Source organism: Bos mutus, chromosome 9, assembly GCF_027580195.1.
Source record: "Bos mutus isolate GX-2022 chromosome 9, NWIPB_WYAK_1.1, whole genome shotgun sequence".
Taxonomy (NCBI): domain Eukaryota; kingdom Metazoa; phylum Chordata; class Mammalia; order Artiodactyla; family Bovidae; genus Bos; species Bos mutus.
The window spans coordinates 39,241,073-39,257,785 of record NC_091625.1 but is presented as its reverse complement, the minus strand read 5'-3'; the positions used below and the strand labels follow the sequence as shown (position 1 = coordinate 39,257,785).

Sequence of the window (16,713 nt, the reverse complement as noted above, 5' to 3'; positions counted from 1 at the left end):
AGATCATACACGTGAAAGTTTACATAGTGGCTCAACAAATGTGGAGTGACTGGCGAACCTCAGATCAATAGTCGACAGAACCCAAAGGAACTAGGGCAGAACTTTTGTGAACTTGTATAAGAGAGAGATCTTGTGGTTCCCTTTGCCCCACCCGCCCGCCCCACGAAGAGACCCGGGGAGCGGGCGCGAAGCCATACCTTGCGTTTCTCGGCCAGCAATTCCTCGTGACGGCTTGGCTGCGTCTTACCTCCTAACTCGTCCCAAGCTGCAGCTTCAGCTCGCTCCGCCACGGGGCGCCCGCCTGCAGGGCCTCGGTGGGCTCAGCTAAGTGTGATGCTGAGGCCTGAGAGAGACGTCGGGTCTCCTGGGCAACCACATCAACTTCCGGTTTGGGGAGAGGCCGCGGTTGGCGAGAGGCCACATTTCCGCCACGTGATCTGCGCAGGCGCCTGCGTGAGGGAGGGCGTGCGGCCGCAGCCTGCGACGGCCGGCGCGTCCCAAAGTTCGACTCCTCCGCCCGGACTAGGGCCACCCCCGGGGAGGTGGCGCCAGCCGGGACCGCAGGCTCTGGAGGCACGAGGCCCGGGCAGGGTGCCGAGTTCCCGAGGCTCCGCTGAGAAGCCGAGGGGTAGCGAGACCGCTGCTCGGGAGCCGCCACGATGGAGCTGGAACTGGAACCCTGTGGGGCCGGGGCCCCGGCTGCCGGGCAGAGGCTTCTCCAGGCCGAGGCCCCGGCGGAGAATGAGCCGGAGGCAGTGGTGGGCTCCCGGAGGAGCGGCCGGGCAGACAGCATGCTGCGCTGGTTCATCACCGTCCTCCTGTGTGCCGCCTTCTTGGGGCTGGTGAGAGCCGGGGCTGGAACCCTCCCAAACCGAGACGAGGGCAGACGTTCTACAGAGAACGCGGCCTTCTGAGCTCTTGTCTCCGCCGCTTGCAGACTCTGTGACCTTGGGCTCATCCATCTGCCCGAGCCTCAGTTTTGCAGTCTGTAAAATGGGCACAATTACGATTTTTCGAGAAATATTGTCAAGTGTAAAATAGATTTTCGTAATATATAATGTTATCCAGTTCCAGCAAACCTTTCTACCTCTCCTCTGTGGGGTCAGGGGAATGCAAGAGGGGTCGCCAGGTCTACAGCCGCTCACCCAACCCCCAAATTATTGCACAAAGCTGCTTTATTGGGTTCTCGTCTTCGTTTGACTGAATTGACCCCTTATTCTTGCAAATGGGAAAATAGACCCACGCAGGAAGAGTGACTTTTTCGGACCACACAGCCGGTTAAGTGGTTGAGCCAGGAATACTGTTTCCTAGTCTGCGTACAATCGTATGTAAAGCAAATTTTCTGATTCTTGAATGTTTTTCCTAGAACAAAGTGTAAGGCTAGTTTAGCCTTTTGCCAAACTTCTTGGCCGTCGTTTTCTGGAATAAGGCGGTTACTTTATTCCAGAAAACTTCCCTTAGTAGCTTGTCTTAAATATTGGGGTCTTGGGGAGTTGGGAGGGTGAGTTCTCTGAGCTGTCACTTCTGGCCACTTAATATCTTTCCCTGAGGCACAGGTGATTCTTAGAGTATTTGTATTTGAAGAAAAGTCAATGCAAACGCCGTTCCTCGTCCTGTTAAATGCGTTGCAGGTGGGACTAATTTGGTTACAGCTGGGGCACTGCCTTCCCTTCATGTATTAGTCGATAGCTCTGTGCCTGTGCCCGCGTCTGGGGAGGGGCTACATCCAAGCGTTTAGGGCAGAGTCATGCAATTAGAATCACTTATTCTTGAAATGTAGACCGATTGGAAACATTTTTTTGAGTGTCCAACGAATTTCCTGTGAAAGCCAAATGCAGCCCCTAGTTTTTGCTAAAGTTACATGTCTTTGAATAAAATTTTATTTTTAAATCTGTTGCATGCAGGTGTATGTAATATTGTCTAAGAAAGCCTTACAGACTATACCCCTGAGGCTTTGGTTTTCTTGAAGAAAAATGTAGATTGGGAAACGTTCAAATTGTTTCTCTCTTGCATGTTTTATACGTATAATTTTAAAGAAGGACCCTATGTACATCCAGAAGTTCTGCTGTTTTAACAGCATCAAAAATGCGATACTACTTTGATGGCTTGAAAACAAATTTTTAGCATCACAATTCTTGTGTTATTTGTGCATGCAGTGTGTTTCAGACTACTTAAAACTTTCAAAAACGTTTTTTAATGTTACATTTTACTGTTAATAGAAATACTGTAGTCTTTTCTGGTATTGTTCAAAACAGAAACATAATTGCACCAAAAAGCTAAAAGAATTAATTTTTTTAAAGTTCAATTTGAGAGTTGTCAGGATGAGAAAAACCATAGGATTTGACACACCAGAAATAGTCTGTAGCTCTAGTAGTACTATTAGTCGGTTCATTATGAATTTAACTTTGGGACTTAATCTCCTACCGTCCGTTGAAGTTCCCTCCCTTTTTATAGTGAAAAAAGCTACCACATACATAGACATTATTTTAATGATTGTAAATAAAAACTTCTGTCTTTTTGAATTTTAGGGGATGAGTGTTGCTATACTGGGACCCACGTTTCAAGACTTGGCAACGAATGTGAACCGCAACATCAGCCGTCTTTCTCTGATTTTTGTGGGCCGTGCCTTTGGATACCTGGGTGGCTCTGTGATTGGTGGAGTTCTTTTCGACAGTATGAATCACTTCCTCCTTTTGGGTGAGTAAACGACAGTTTCAGCTTCTTTGAGACTTGCAAGGAATTTACAGCTTGCTTTTAAATATGAAACATACTGGCTTGCAGAATGGTTGACAGCTTAAAAGTAGTGTTTAGGCATCCTCACTGGAAGCCAGGCTCCTCTGCTGCCTGCTCTCTTCTTGGCAGTTGCTTGGAATCTGGGCTGGATGCCTCTGGAAACTTAGATGAGTCCTAGTGTGTTAGCAATCCTTAGCCCTCCTGACCTTCACTGTGGTCTAGATACCACTGCTGCATCACATGCCAGTTGTTTAAAGAGCTCTGTTTGTCAGTGTTTAGGGCAGATTTTCTGGGGCCATAGATGAGAATAAACTCCTCAGACCTGCCCAGACTAGACACTGGGCTGAGAACAAAGGTGGGAAGGGATGGTGGGTGAAATGATGAATGCTAAATTTTTGTCCCAGCTGCTCCTTGTGAGTGATCAACCCAGGCCTCTCCACCTCGCTCTCAAAATAGATAGCAAAGCTTTTAACTTACTCTTTTTTGGATAAATTGACATGTTTAGAGAAAATCTGGATTAATGTGACAAAACTGCTTTGGAAGGAGATAATTACTCTTGTTGATGAATGAGTCAATAATCCCTCTGATTTCCATAGTGGGTTGAAAGAATGTATTTCTTACATTTCCCTACCTAGTCTTCAAACAGATCTGTTTGTGCTGTGTGCTCAGTTGATCAGTTGTGTCTGACTCTCTGTGCTTACCATGGATTGTAGCCTGCCAGGCTCCTCTCTCCTTGGAATTTTCTTGGCAAGAATACTGGAGTGGGGTGCCATTTCCTACTCCAGGGGATCTTCCTGATCCATGGATTGAACCCATGTCTCTTGTGTCTCCTGCATTGGCAGGCAGATTCTTTACCACTAGTGCCACTGTTTAATACATTTCTACTACAGACTACTATGGTAATTGCACTTAATTTTTTACCTTTATCTAAAAATCTGTTTAGGTTGTTAAAAATCAATAATTTTTGAGCTGTCTGGCTATAAAATTTTGCCTTGTGGTATAATGTATGTTTTGATTATTAGCAGTACTAGAAGTGTACTAGTTACACTTCTAGTTACACTAATATTAGAATAGCTTAAACTTTATAGTTCATAAGGATGATAGAAGCTTTTAAATGAAATAACTTCATAGAAGCAGAACCTTTCCTCTGCTCGTTACTCAATTTTAATTTGACCTGTTCTGCATTTTTGAGAGTTTTTATGATGTTGACTTCATCCATGACCCTTTGCCATAAATAGTATTTTTCATAGCTGACTTTGACCTTTTTTCTCAGGGGTGTCAATGTTCGCTACCACAGTTGGTCTTTATCTCGTTCCATTTTGTAAGACTGCAGTGTTACTGATCGTCATGATGTCCACCTTCGGTGTTTCAATTGGCATTCTGGATACAGGTTAGTGAGCCCTTCATTATCGTCTCTGGGACTAGCGTCTTTCTACTAGAAAAAGAGCAGCTGGTATTAAATTGTCACTTGCACTGTCCCCTAAAATGACTCTGACCTGCTGTGTTTTCCATGGGGTCTCCCAGTCAGTACCACCCTTCTTGCCAGGTAGAGTGCCTGTTTTTGAGCAGCCAACCACAGAGTGAATTCAGGGGGTTTTGTTCTTTGAGAGTTTGTTGATTTACAATATCCAAAGAGGAGAGGGGCCCCGGTGTGGGTGATTACAATGCAGATGAGCAGGCTTTCAGTTGGGCTAGGTCTTTATCATTGTAATGTGGGAAGAATTGATGAATTAACAGATGAAACCAAGTTTGGAACCATTATATGGCTGAGGAAACATAGAAGCAGCTCTCCAATTTAAAATGCACTCTGCCTTTCAAACTAAGAAACCTGTGTTGTGTATTATTTCCCTTTTCCTTTTCTCTCAAAAGTTGCTGCCCTCATGTATCTTTATTTTTTAAAATGTACTAAATAATGTATGTGACATTCGTTCCCCCCAGAGCCAACTTTCTCCACCTCTTCCTTGGTATTTGATAGGTTGGGGAAATATTTTTTACTTTGGGTTTAATTTGGTTGTGAAATTACAGGATAGAATTGTATGTGTGCAAATCTATTAAAAAGAAAGAAAAAAAATATTATATTTGATGCTTCTCATCTTCACCCTGTAGATACCTACAGTATGACCGCAGATGTTAGAAGGCATCCTTGTTACTTGTTCTTGTAACGGGCAGAATCCTGTCATGGTCAGGGTTCTGAATATGTGTTTTGCACCTGCTGTATACATAAGTAGTTTTCCTCAAGTGGCTATTGATTTCCAGTATAGAAAAATTTGGTCATTTGGCTACTATGTGATAATATATATTTATTATATATTTATATAGAAATACATATTTATATATATTATATATTTATATATTTAAAACATTTAGAAGTAAGTAACTATAAATATCCTTCCCTACCCCCACCCCTCCTGTGCCTGGTATTATTGTTGTTCAGTTTCTGAGTTGTGTCCACCTCTTTGTGACCCCGTGGACTGCAGTACACCAGGCTCCTCTGACCTCCACTATCTCCTGGAGTTTGCTCAAATTCATGTCCGTTGAGTTGGTGATGCTATCTAACCATCTCATCCTCTGCCACACTTTTCTCCTTTTGCCTTCAGTCTTTCCCAGCATCACAGTCTTTTCTGATGAGTTGGCTGTTCACATCAGGTGGCCAAAGTATTCAGAGCTGCTATTGGAACTGTATTGTGAAAAGCCTTGGGCTAATGTACTTAGCTCTCGGAGATAGTGCTTTACTAGATTATAGAATTCCATTTGTGAGTGTGGGAGGTTCTAGTGCTGAAAGTTTCTTGGTAGTGTTGGTGAGTTAGAATTGACTTAGTCATAAGGACTAATCGTAGAATTGACTTAGTTGCCACAGTTGATAACTTAGAATATTATAATTCTTGTGCCACGTGAAATATTTCTTTCTGATAGTAATGAACTTTTTTCTATTTTGCCAAGTTACTATAATTAAACCATTCTCCATCTTTCATTGATAGGTGGTAACGTCCTAATCTTGGCTATTTGGGGGGACAAAGGAGCCCCGCACATGCAGGCCTTACACTTCAGCTTTGCCCTAGGTGCCTTTTTGGCTCCACTGCTGGCTAAATTGGCATTGGGCACGACGGTGTCTGCTGAAAACCGCACAGAGGCTGACTTTAACCAATCTGCCTTCAACCAGTCATCTGAAGCTGACTCAGAATCTCTATTTGGAATACCTGATGATATGAATTTGCTGTGGGCTTACGCTGTTATCGGTACTTATATTTTTGTAGTTGCTCTCTTTTTTTTCGCTCTGTTTTTAAAGAAAAGCTCAAAGCAAGAAAAAGCAAGAGTATCTGCTCAAAGGTTTCGAAGAGCCAAATACCACAATGCCCTTCTCTGTCTCCTTTTCCTGTTCTTCTTTTTTTATGTTGGAGCTGAGGTGACATATGGCTCTTACGTTTTCTCATTTGCAACCACCCATGCTGGCATGAAAGAAAGGGAAGCGGCCGGGTTGAACTCCATCTTCTGGGGGACCTTTGCAGCCTGCAGGGGCATGGCAATCTTTTTTGCTACATGTTTACAACCTGGAACCATGATTGTGCTGAGCAACATTGGCAGCCTGACTTCATCTTTATTTCTGGTGCTTTTCAACAAGAGCCCAGTTTGTCTTTGGATAGCGACTTCAGTGTATGGGGCCTCAATGGCAACCACGTTCCCCAGTGGAGTGTCTTGGATTGAGCAGTACACGACCATCCATGGGAAAGCTGCAGCATTTTTTGTAGTCGGTGCCGCCCTGGGAGAAATGGCTATTCCTGCAGTAATTGGAATTCTTCAAGGCAAATACCCTGATTTGCCTGTAGTTTTGTACACCTCTTTGGGGTCATCAATAGCCACTGCTATTTTATTTCCTGTACTGTACAAATTAGCCACCTTGCCGCTTGATCGTCAGCGAAAAGAACACAGGAAAAGTGAGGACCAGAAAGCTCTGCTTTCTAGCTCTGGGCTCAATGACTATGAGGAAGAGAATGAAGAAGATGATGCAGAAAAATGGAATGAAATGGACTTTGAAGTGATTGAAATGAATGATACAATGAGGAATTCTGTAATAGAGACATCTAGAAATATTTTGATGGAGCCTACGGCTGAAGTCCCCAACCATTCCTACTCAAATGTGTTAATGTTTGAATCCTCTCCAGTTAATACTGGCAACTCCTCTGTGAATTACCTTGCAAGAAACCAGGACAAAAGGGACTAATGCTTTGAGAGGATGGATTATTTACTGACTGTTCAAATAATCACCAGTTCTAAGGAGGCCAGTCAGAGCAAAGCATAATATATTTGTAACAAGCTTTGAGGATCACAATTTCTAGGTCCGAGTATAGCAAATGCTAAAAAGTTTTGAAATGTTCTGTAATCCCCAGAGCCTTTCATAAAGAACCAGTGATCTCATACAGCAGGATCCTGTTGTGAGGCTAGTGTTTGGTGGCATGTGGCTGAGTAGGTGATATTTTATGGCCTTCACCCCTCCTCAGAGCATGCAGAGAAGGCATTTGTTTTTGAGAAGTTGGGTGTGCCATTCAGATAAAGCAAAACTGTTTAGTAGTTGAATCGGTTAGCCAAACAAATTCTCTGTCATCAGTATTCTGCCAGGGAAGTTGAGAATCGTTTCATAAAGAGACATCTTTGAAAATGGACAGAGATTTCTGTTAATTGTTTTACTCTGTAGTGTTGGATCAAAACATGGTAATTACTGATGTTTTCAGATTTTTATGAAGAGAGCAGAGAACAGGTGCTGGAGACCTGGCTTCAACCTCCACTGCTGCTTCCTAGTCTGGCCCTGTACTCAGTCATCTGACTTATGTAGGCCTTGTTTATCTCATCTCCTGGTCTGGGTCTCTAATGAAAGTGAGATGACTTTCAAATGGGAATCCCTCATTTTTACATTTTGTGCAAGGTGTCTGTCAGAAATGAACATAAGTGCCACTCCATTCGTCATTTCAAATGAGAAGTGGAAAAAAAATGAATAGCTTTAAGAATGTGCTACTGATTATGAATAACGTCAATGTAAGAGACTCAGTATTTAATACTTTATTTGAATAATTATGAGGAATACATTTTTAGCACTGTATGTCATTGATGCTGAGATGCACCTTTTTTTTTTTCACATTTTTAACATCTCTGAAATCAAAGTATGTGTTAAAATCAGTGATCATTTAATGTGACAAAATTGAGTTTTTTCCCATATACTTCTATAAAGTAATGTTGCATTTTACAATCAGTGTCTTAGTTTCAGTGAATACAGTGGTTCGTTCAATGATGGAGATTGTACTATTTTTACAGACATTTTAAGAAGTTATTTTTATATGCTCATTTTCTCTGTGTTCACACAGGATTTGGAGATGCCTTGTTGCAGTTTTTAAAGCTGTTTCAGAGTTACTATGTTAGTAGTAGGGCTGTGAACGGGGTCTCTTGTGGTCCTTTGGTTACCTCAGTGACAATCTGGGAATGAGTCTGCTGTTCCAGGAGTTGCTCCTTATTGAGTCTAGTTGGTAGTCACGTTGTAAGCACTGTAAATTAGACTGCTAATTTAATTAACCGTGAGACACGGTCTTTTCCAGCGATTGGAATACCTGTGTTAGGCCTCTGGACCTCCTTCTCCCTGAGTTTGAAATATCTCGGAAATCAAAGTAATGATTTGAAAGTGGCTTGGGGGCTTAAGAGGGATCGTGAGCATGGCAAATCTGGTGTGGGGTATCCTTTGATAAATGACTGGCATTGATGACAGATTTTGTTCTCTTCTTCTTAGCACATTTTGTGCTGAATAATACCTAATTTCTACTTGGTTGCGGTATGTCTACTTTTTAACTAATTTCTGTAAATTTGCCTTTGTTTTTTCATAAGTGGAAAATAGTACCTTTCTTGACCACTGTCCGTTATTGGTCATTTTAACAATCTGACAGTTTTGGAGAGAGCTGGTGGAGAAATTAACAGTGAAAAGCCTATTCTTCTTGCTTTCTTTATTCTATCCTTTTCTCTTAGCTGGAACTTGGAGATTAGGTCCACTCCACTTACTGCCCTTTCTCAGGTTGTTGGAATGTAGGCAGTAGCAACTATTTGGCATCCGGGCGGCTTGCCAGAATAGGGATTCAACCTGTGGCATCGACATTTAAAGGATAAAAGTGCAACTCAGAGAAAGAAGGGAATAAGAACATGATAGAAAACTTGGAAATCCATGAAAAATGCATTAGAATTCCACAAACCAAAATGTGAATGGCCATATGAGATTATAGGGATTGTTAAAGTTTGATAATGTATTTCCATATTGGAAAGATAAGACAGTACAATTCCAGGAATTAGCCTTCATCCTAATAATCAGTTCTTAGTTAAATAAGTGTCTGCCGATACTCAAGTAACCAATACCGAAGTTTTCTATTTCTGAGTAACAAATTATTGTATCACAAATTTAACAGCTTAGAACAACAGACCTTTTATTTCTTTAACCTCACAGTTTTCTTGAGTCAAGAATTTGGGTGTGACTTCACTGGGTTGGTTCTCTGCTCAGGATCTCATGGGCTGCAGTCAGGCTGTTGAAAGAGCTGTGCTTTGTAGAGCTTGGACTTCCCTTCTACGCTGTGTGGTTTTTGACAGTAATTCAGTTCCTTGAGGTAGTAGACTGAGATCTCCATTTTTTTTTTTTTCCTGGCTGTCAGCAGGCACCTGTCTCGATTGCTAGGCCCTCTCATAGATCCTTTCGAAGCATGGCAGCTTGTTTCTTCAAAGCCAGCAGGAGAATCTCACTGGAGCCAACTGAGCTGGGGTTTTAAATGATACCGTGTAATCATGGGAGTGACATCCTGTCCCTTTTGCCAGATTTTGTAGACTAGAAGGAAGTCTCAGAGTCTGTCCAAACTCTAGGGAAGAGGATAGTATATGGATGTATCTGATTACTGGGGGTCACCTTAGGGTGTGTCTGCTATACTCAAATGTCTGCAACACTCAAGGGAGTCAGAAAACTTTAGCTGGGGAAAAATCCTTCAGTAGTCACCAAAAGTGATAATAGATACAACCTACTGAATGTTCTAGTGCAGGAATGGAAAACTCCCTATAGACCAGGCCAATAAACCTGACTCAGAATTAGGCTTTTTCCCTTGAGATTTTAGGTTGTGCTCTTTTCCACTGTACTTTTAACCAGTTCAAATGCAGCTTAATATGAGGGAAATTCGTAAGTTTCGGTCTAATGGTATTTTCATAGTAAAGTCCAAGAAGACTTTGAGAGCATTTTTCAATCCCTGTTGTTTTTTAAAGAAAAATCTTTAAAAAAATAATTTTTATTATATATGAAGGTATAAAAAAGGTCATGGTAGAAGATTAGGGAAGTACCTAAAATTTTTAAGGGGCAAATGTAATCATAATCCTAAATACCTAGAAAGTTCTTAAATTTCTAGTCAGCTTAGTTTCCCAAGACAAGGGTAAAGGGGTAAAAAAAATTTCCTTCTTCCAGATAAAGTATCAGAAACAACTTGAATTTTATGTCTAGAATGTATTGATACTACATTTGGTGGACTGGTTTTTAGTTTGAATAGTTGTAATTTATTAAGAACAAAAAGAGAGTATCAACACACCCCTGAAAAATGTGAGACCCAGATTCCATGTAAAATGATTTTGTTTCAAGTAGATTTATTGAATAATCAGGATAGTTTTCTCATAACCAGAACTTTTGTATTATTATAGCAAGGTAGCATTCAATCCTGCCACTTAAAAATTATTACTAAAATAGAGCTTAAAATTCTTAGTGAAAGTAGATACAGTCTTCTGGGGTCCCTTGTGTTTGTTGGGTGCCCTGGTTCATAATATGTATTCGTAATGTTTTGTTGTGAATGTGTGCGTGTGTATATGTCTGTATGTGGAGCCCACAGATGCTGTGTGTGTCTGATATTTTCTTATAGTGTGGGGATGTAGCACAGGGGTAGAGGTGGTAGGGAAGGGATACAGAAAAGCTTACTGTGTGATTTCAAAGTTTGTTACAATTGTTCTTTTAAGTTGAAATTTTTATGAAGGTTATTGTCGATTTACATGTAGTTGTGTGCAGTGTTTTTTTCAAACTTGCTGAGTGAAGAATACTTGCTCAGTCTGGAAAAATAGAGAAATAGATGGGTGCTTCTCATACTTTAATGTGCATTTGAATTGCGTCTTAAAATGCAGATTCTGATTTAGTTGGACTGGGTTAGGGACTGAGATTCTTCATTTCTAACAAGCTCCTAGGTGCTGTTGGCCCATGGGTCGACCACACTTTGGGTAGCAAGGTCCACTTTTTGGGAATGTTAAATTCTTTGCTGCTACTGTTGGGAATTTCATTTGTTTTCTTTTAGGTTTTCTAAATAAATCTAAATCTCTGGGAGTCTATAGTCCCCATGAACCCCCTCCATTTGTATACACTATTCTAAGACTGAGTTCTCTTCAGTCCTCTCCATTTGCTGCATTAGCTGTTGAATATTTATTTCACATGTTATTGAATGCCTCTTGTTTGGTAGTTTCTGTGGGAGATGTACACTGGTGAAAAATCAGAAATTTCCTGCCTTCATGGAACTTACCTCTAATGCAGTACTGTCCAGTATCTGCATTGGCCGGTGGCTGCCATATGTAGATAACACAGGTCCAGTGGGAGAAACAAAGCGTCAAACAAGTCATCACACAAGATATTTCCAGGAAGGCTTTATTTCCTGTTGTTCTAGAGATTGATTAACTACTATCTGGGGTCAGAAGGTTGTGATAGATACCTTGTTAAATGGCATAATATAAATTATGGCATTTAAGAAAGACCTGGTGATCTAAAAGAGAAGGTGTTGGTTTTCTTGGGTATAAAAGAAGCAAACCAAAGCTGGTGATTTGGTTGTCAGAAGGAATATTAAAGCTCTCTCCTTTAATGCACTTTGGCCAGTTGGCACTTGAGCTAGGTTGAGCCTGAGTTGGATTTTTATTTAGGTTTAAATAGTCTCATATTTAATGATTTAAAACTGTACAGCACTGAATTTTTACAATCAAAGAGAATTGTTCTTTATTTTCCAACATTTTCCTGTGGTAATTGTAATTATGTCTTCTCTTGTCCTGTATTTCTGCCCTTTTTATTTCTTTTAATTCTTCAACAACAACAAGGAGGATCCCTTAGGTTCTTGCACTGTGACTATTGATTCTTATTATTGTCTCCTGTCTTCCTTTTGACTTATATTTTTAATTGCAGAATGCCTCAGTTTCTGATCTCTAAATTATTGCAGCTTGCCTTTGATGCATTTGGTAATGTTAGTAAATGGATGGCCTGGAGAAATGTTCTGAAGTTGTAAGATGACATGAGTAGCTTAAGGAGTTGGGCTTTCTAGCTTCTGAACAATTTATTGTGATTAATAAGGTGCTTTCTTTTTTTTTTTTAATCCTTTTTAGTTGTGATAAAATACGCATAACAAAATTTATCGTTTTAACCATTTTTAAGTGTACAGTTCAGTGGCATTAAGGGCATTATCATTATTGTGCTATAGTCATTGCCATCATCTGCAGAACATTTTTTATCTTGCAAAACTGAAACTCTCAAGCCATTGAACAGTAACTCGCCAATTCCACCCTCCTTCCAGCCCCTGACAACCATCGTTCTACTTTCTGTCTCTGAGTGTTTGACTGCTCTTAAGTACCTCATATAAGTGGATACAAACAGTATTTGTCCTTTTATGACCAGGTTATTTTATTTAGTGTAACATCCTCAAGGTCCATCTTATTGCAAAATGTGTCAGAATTTCCTTTGTAAAAATAAACAATACTCTGTTGTATGCATATTTTGTTTACCTATTTATATGTTGATGGCTACATGCTTTGCTTTCACCTTTTGGCAGTTGTGAATAATGCTGCTATGAACATTGATGTACAAATACCTGCTTTTTTAATTTTTAAATATTGAAGTATAGTTGATTTTACAATGTTGTTTGAAGTGTACGGCATAGTGATTCAGTTGTATGTGTATTATATAAATATGATATATATAAATATATACATGTGTCTGTGTTCTTTTTAGACTTTTTCCCTTATAGATTATTATGAAATATTGAGTATAGTTCCCTGTGTGATACAGTAAGTCCTCTAGTCTCTGCTTTTCATTCTTTTAGGTATATCCCCATAAGTGAAATTGATGAATCATATGATGATTCTGGTTTTAATTTTGAGGGGTGCTTTATTTTTATTATTCTGCTTAGATATTATTCTAATCCACTAGGAAGAGGGAAACACTATCGCTTCAAACTCTAGGCAGGCTTTTGGTGCATTATAATTAGCTTAATATCACCCACACCCTGAGTAAATGAACTTAAATGTCAGGTATCTACCTCACAGTTTTGTTATTTCTGCTTCCAATCTTTGTTCGGTCACTAAGCTTACACTGAGAGCTTACTTTGTGCTAGGCACTGTAGACTAAGTATTAATGAAACTTCCTCTCCTGTCCTTGGAGTACCAAGTATCATTATCATGTATTTAGGGATTTTTGATCCCTGTTTTCTGCTAAATGGCTAGTCTCGAGTCATGTTCTCCTTTGTTTGGGAACATAGAGACTCCCCCTGGCCACCTTGGAAGAGATAGTGTGTGGTCAGGGAACCATGGGCTGCAATGGGCCTGGTGCTGGGGCCAGGCTGCTCTCTGCTTGTCTCTCAAAGCAGTTCTGCCTGTCGGTGGAACTTCTCCCTGTTCCTCCTCCCTTAGGCCCATCCTCTGTATATCTCTAGTCCAAATTCCAGAGGAAACCTGTCTGACTGACTTGAGTAGCTGCTCTTGTCCTTACTGGGCAGAGCCTGGCCTCAGGAGTTGTTGACCAGCCCGTTACTTGGCCTCTCTTGGGTCGGTGCCTGTTGCCCCCATCCAGAGAGTGGCCATCTTGACACTTCTCTCCCTGCTGCTCTGATATGGGCACTGTCACAACCAAAAAGGAAGTTCCCCTGTCTGCTCTGTACCTGGGGTAGTACTGGGTTTATTGGATATTTGCTAGCAGATGCCTGAATGGGATACAAATTGTCAGGCTCTAGGGAGATGGTCTGGTTCATGTTTTGAATCAAAATTGGAAAAACAGTCACATCCAGTGGTAGATCTTTTTTGAGGAGCTTATTAGACAAAGTTGGTAGTGAACTGTACGGTTTCCATCAAGGACAAAAGCTCTCTCTTAATAGGGTAGCATGTGTACTTAAGAGAGATAAAAGAGGATTCCCAATTTGCAAGAGATCTTATTAAAGCTCTAATCTCTGTGAACCAGAAAAATTTCCAAGTCTAAATATTTTAGTTATTTAGCAGGTATCTACTGAGCATTTGGGCTCCCAGGTGGTGCTAGTGATGATAAGCCTGCCTGCAGGAGATGTAAGAGATGCAGGTCAGATCCCTGGGTTGGGAAGATCCCCTGGAGGAGGGCACGGCAACCCATTCTAGTATTCTTGCCTGGAGAATCCCTTGGATAGAGGAGCCTGGTGGGCTGCGGTCCATAGGGTCACAGAGTCGGACATGACTGAAGCGACCAAGCACATGCGCTGAGCATTTACTGTGCTCGGTAATCCGCTGCGGGAACATAGCAGAGGACAAGGCAGGTGGGATCCTTGCTGGCATTGAGCTTATGCTTTACTATTTCAAGTAAGATTTGCCATGACAGTCTTTGTTAGCTGAAGCATCAGTAAAGCCTGTTGTAAAGGGTTTTACCAGTTCGGAAAAGTCAGTATTGACAAGAGCCAGGCTCTTGTTTCCTTGGTGTATGTCTGTGTCTGTTCATTTCCAGTATTTCTACATGTAATCTCTGGAGTGATTCTTGATTTAGAGCTTTATACAAATGATTTAGCACAGTGCAGTTGAGGTGAATACAGTGAAAACCTGCTGCAGAAAGCGGCAGCAGGGGCCTCTGACACCTCGGGAATTGTTCACAGGAGCCAAAGGACACATTTCTGGTTGAACTGGAATCTTGGGTCACACCTTCAAACACCTATGGGTTAACTGAGCTGGTTCTCATTCACTTGAGAAGTTTTTTTCCTTAGGTGGGGATTATCGAGTTCTGGGTCCACATACTCTTTGGGCCTTTACTCTTAGTGAAGATAAGCTCAGAGACAGAAGCATTTAGGACAGGAAAAGTTTACCTCAAAGAGAAGGACTGGCTTGCTAAGTAGAAACACAAGTATTTAAGGAGAAAAGCAACATGTACCAAAGTTTCCAAGTTTGCGTTAGTCTGTGCATAATGGAAAAGCAGTACCTCTCCCACATATTTATCATATTCATAGACAGTGAAGTGAAAGTTGCTCAGTCGCGTCCGAGTCTTTGTGACCCCGTGGACTATACAGTCCGTGGAATTCTCCAGGCCAGAATACTGGAGTAGGTAACCTTTCCCTTCTCCAGGGGATCTTCCCAACCCAGGAATTGAACCGGTGTCTCCTCCATTGCAGGCAGATTCTTTACCAACTGAGCTATCAGGGAAGCCCCCACATATTCATAAGAGGTCGTGACATATTCATATTCATAGAGAGTGTGACAAGTCTTCAGATGCCAGTGCAGCAAAAGCCAGGGATAGAATTGCTTTGTTAGGGAGTCCAGGCTTATGGGAAATGTTTGTGATTTTATTGTTTCTGAGATCAGAGCCAGTTAGGTGACCCTGTTACTTTGGTTTTATCTTGGTGAGGGGCAGAGGGAGTGTCTGCAGACTGTGATAAGGATACAGAAGCAGGGCAAAGTGACATTTTGCTTTTACACCCTCTGAAACCCATAAACTCCAGGAGGAAAAACAGCCTGAAGGAAAAACGTTAATTGCAGCATGTATTCTTGTTCCCCTGGGCAAGAGATCAGCCATTTGCTCCAGTGTTTTTTTTTAACCCTAACTGCTGTTAGAATCAGCTAACAGTGTTCAAAATCTACTGATGCCAGCCTTTTCACTTAAATAAGAATTTAATTGGTGTGAAGTGGGGCCTGAATGTTGATATTTTTGAAAGTACCCCCTAAAGTAATGTGCAGTAGAGGTTGAGAACTGCTGCTTTTATCAATGCAGAGAACTGAAACTTCTAAACTTGTTGCAATGGTTTTTAAAGGGTGATTTACAGCTTGGTTACATCATGTTTCTTTTATGGATGCTTGAAATCCTGTGTACTTTCTCTGAAGGAGAAATGGAAAGGGAGAGCTCTCATATTTCGTGTTATTGCCGCTGCTGCTTGGTCAGTTAAAGGGGGTAATCAGTACTGGTTGAAATTCTGTCCCCCCAAAAACCAAACCCGGCTCTTTTGGAAGTTGCTCTTCTAGACAGGTTTTTGCTAGTCACTTTTGTTTTGGGGGGCTTAATGGAGGAGGAGCGGTAAACTTGTAGATTTATTACATTTGGATTTAAGCCTGCTCACTGTTTATATGACTTTGTACAATGTAAAAGCTTGTTTTAGTAAAATATTGATGTAAATAAACACTGATACTGGTTAAAGATAAAATTTGTGTCTTATTTCATGGATTTTTAAAAATGAGTTTGGTATCTCTCCAGAAATTAGTCAAGAATATTTCTAGAGTTTAGATTATGAGTGCGCCAAATGTGTGTGATAGTGTATTGGTTCCTAAAATGGGAATAGTATTTTATTTTCACTTCACATGGATATTTTAGAAATGACATCTAGAATCTCTGATGACATCTAACATTTTGGCCCTTCAGCTCCTCTTAAAGAAGTTTATGACATAATCTCTAACCTTACAAGTCCACCAAAGAAGCTATTCAGTTCAGTTCAGTCGCTCAGTCGTGTCCGACTCTTTGCAACCGCATGAATCACAGCACGCCAGGCCTCCCTGTCCATCACCAACTCCCGGAGTTCACTCAAACTCATGTCCATCGAGTTGGTGATGCCATCCAGCCATCTCATCCTCTGTCGTCCCCTTCTCCTCCTGCCCCCAATCCCTCTCAGCATCAGAGACTTTTCCAATGAGTCAACCCTTCGCATGAGGTGGCCAAAGTACTGGAGTTTCAGCTTTAGCATCATTCCTTCCAAAGAA

At 41.2% G+C, this 16,713-nt stretch overlaps 1 protein-coding gene and 1 long non-coding RNA gene across 3 annotated transcripts in view; one reads left to right on the top strand and one right to left on the bottom strand.

The window, feature by feature from the left end:
* The window catches only part of LOC138989140 (uncharacterized), a 40,883-nt gene extending 40,529 nt beyond the window's left edge, over window positions 1-354 (bottom strand). For both annotated transcript variants that reach the window (XR_011465359.1, XR_011465360.1), the window contains exon 1: window positions 198-354. This is a non-coding gene — a long non-coding RNA (uncharacterized lncRNA). The remainder of the gene's footprint in view (window positions 1-197) is intronic.
* A 109-nt stretch (window positions 355-463) lies between these two features.
* On the top strand, window positions 464-16,113 carry MFSD4B (major facilitator superfamily domain containing 4B). Its single transcript, XM_070376426.1, is given in 5 exon segments — window positions 464-842; window positions 2,529-2,697; window positions 4,007-4,123; window positions 5,712-6,922; window positions 6,924-16,113. Coding segments are annotated over 5 exon segments (1,737 nt in total). The 5' UTR covers window positions 464-659; the 3' UTR covers window positions 6,981-16,113.
* Window positions 16,114-16,713: the final 600 nt, after the last annotated feature.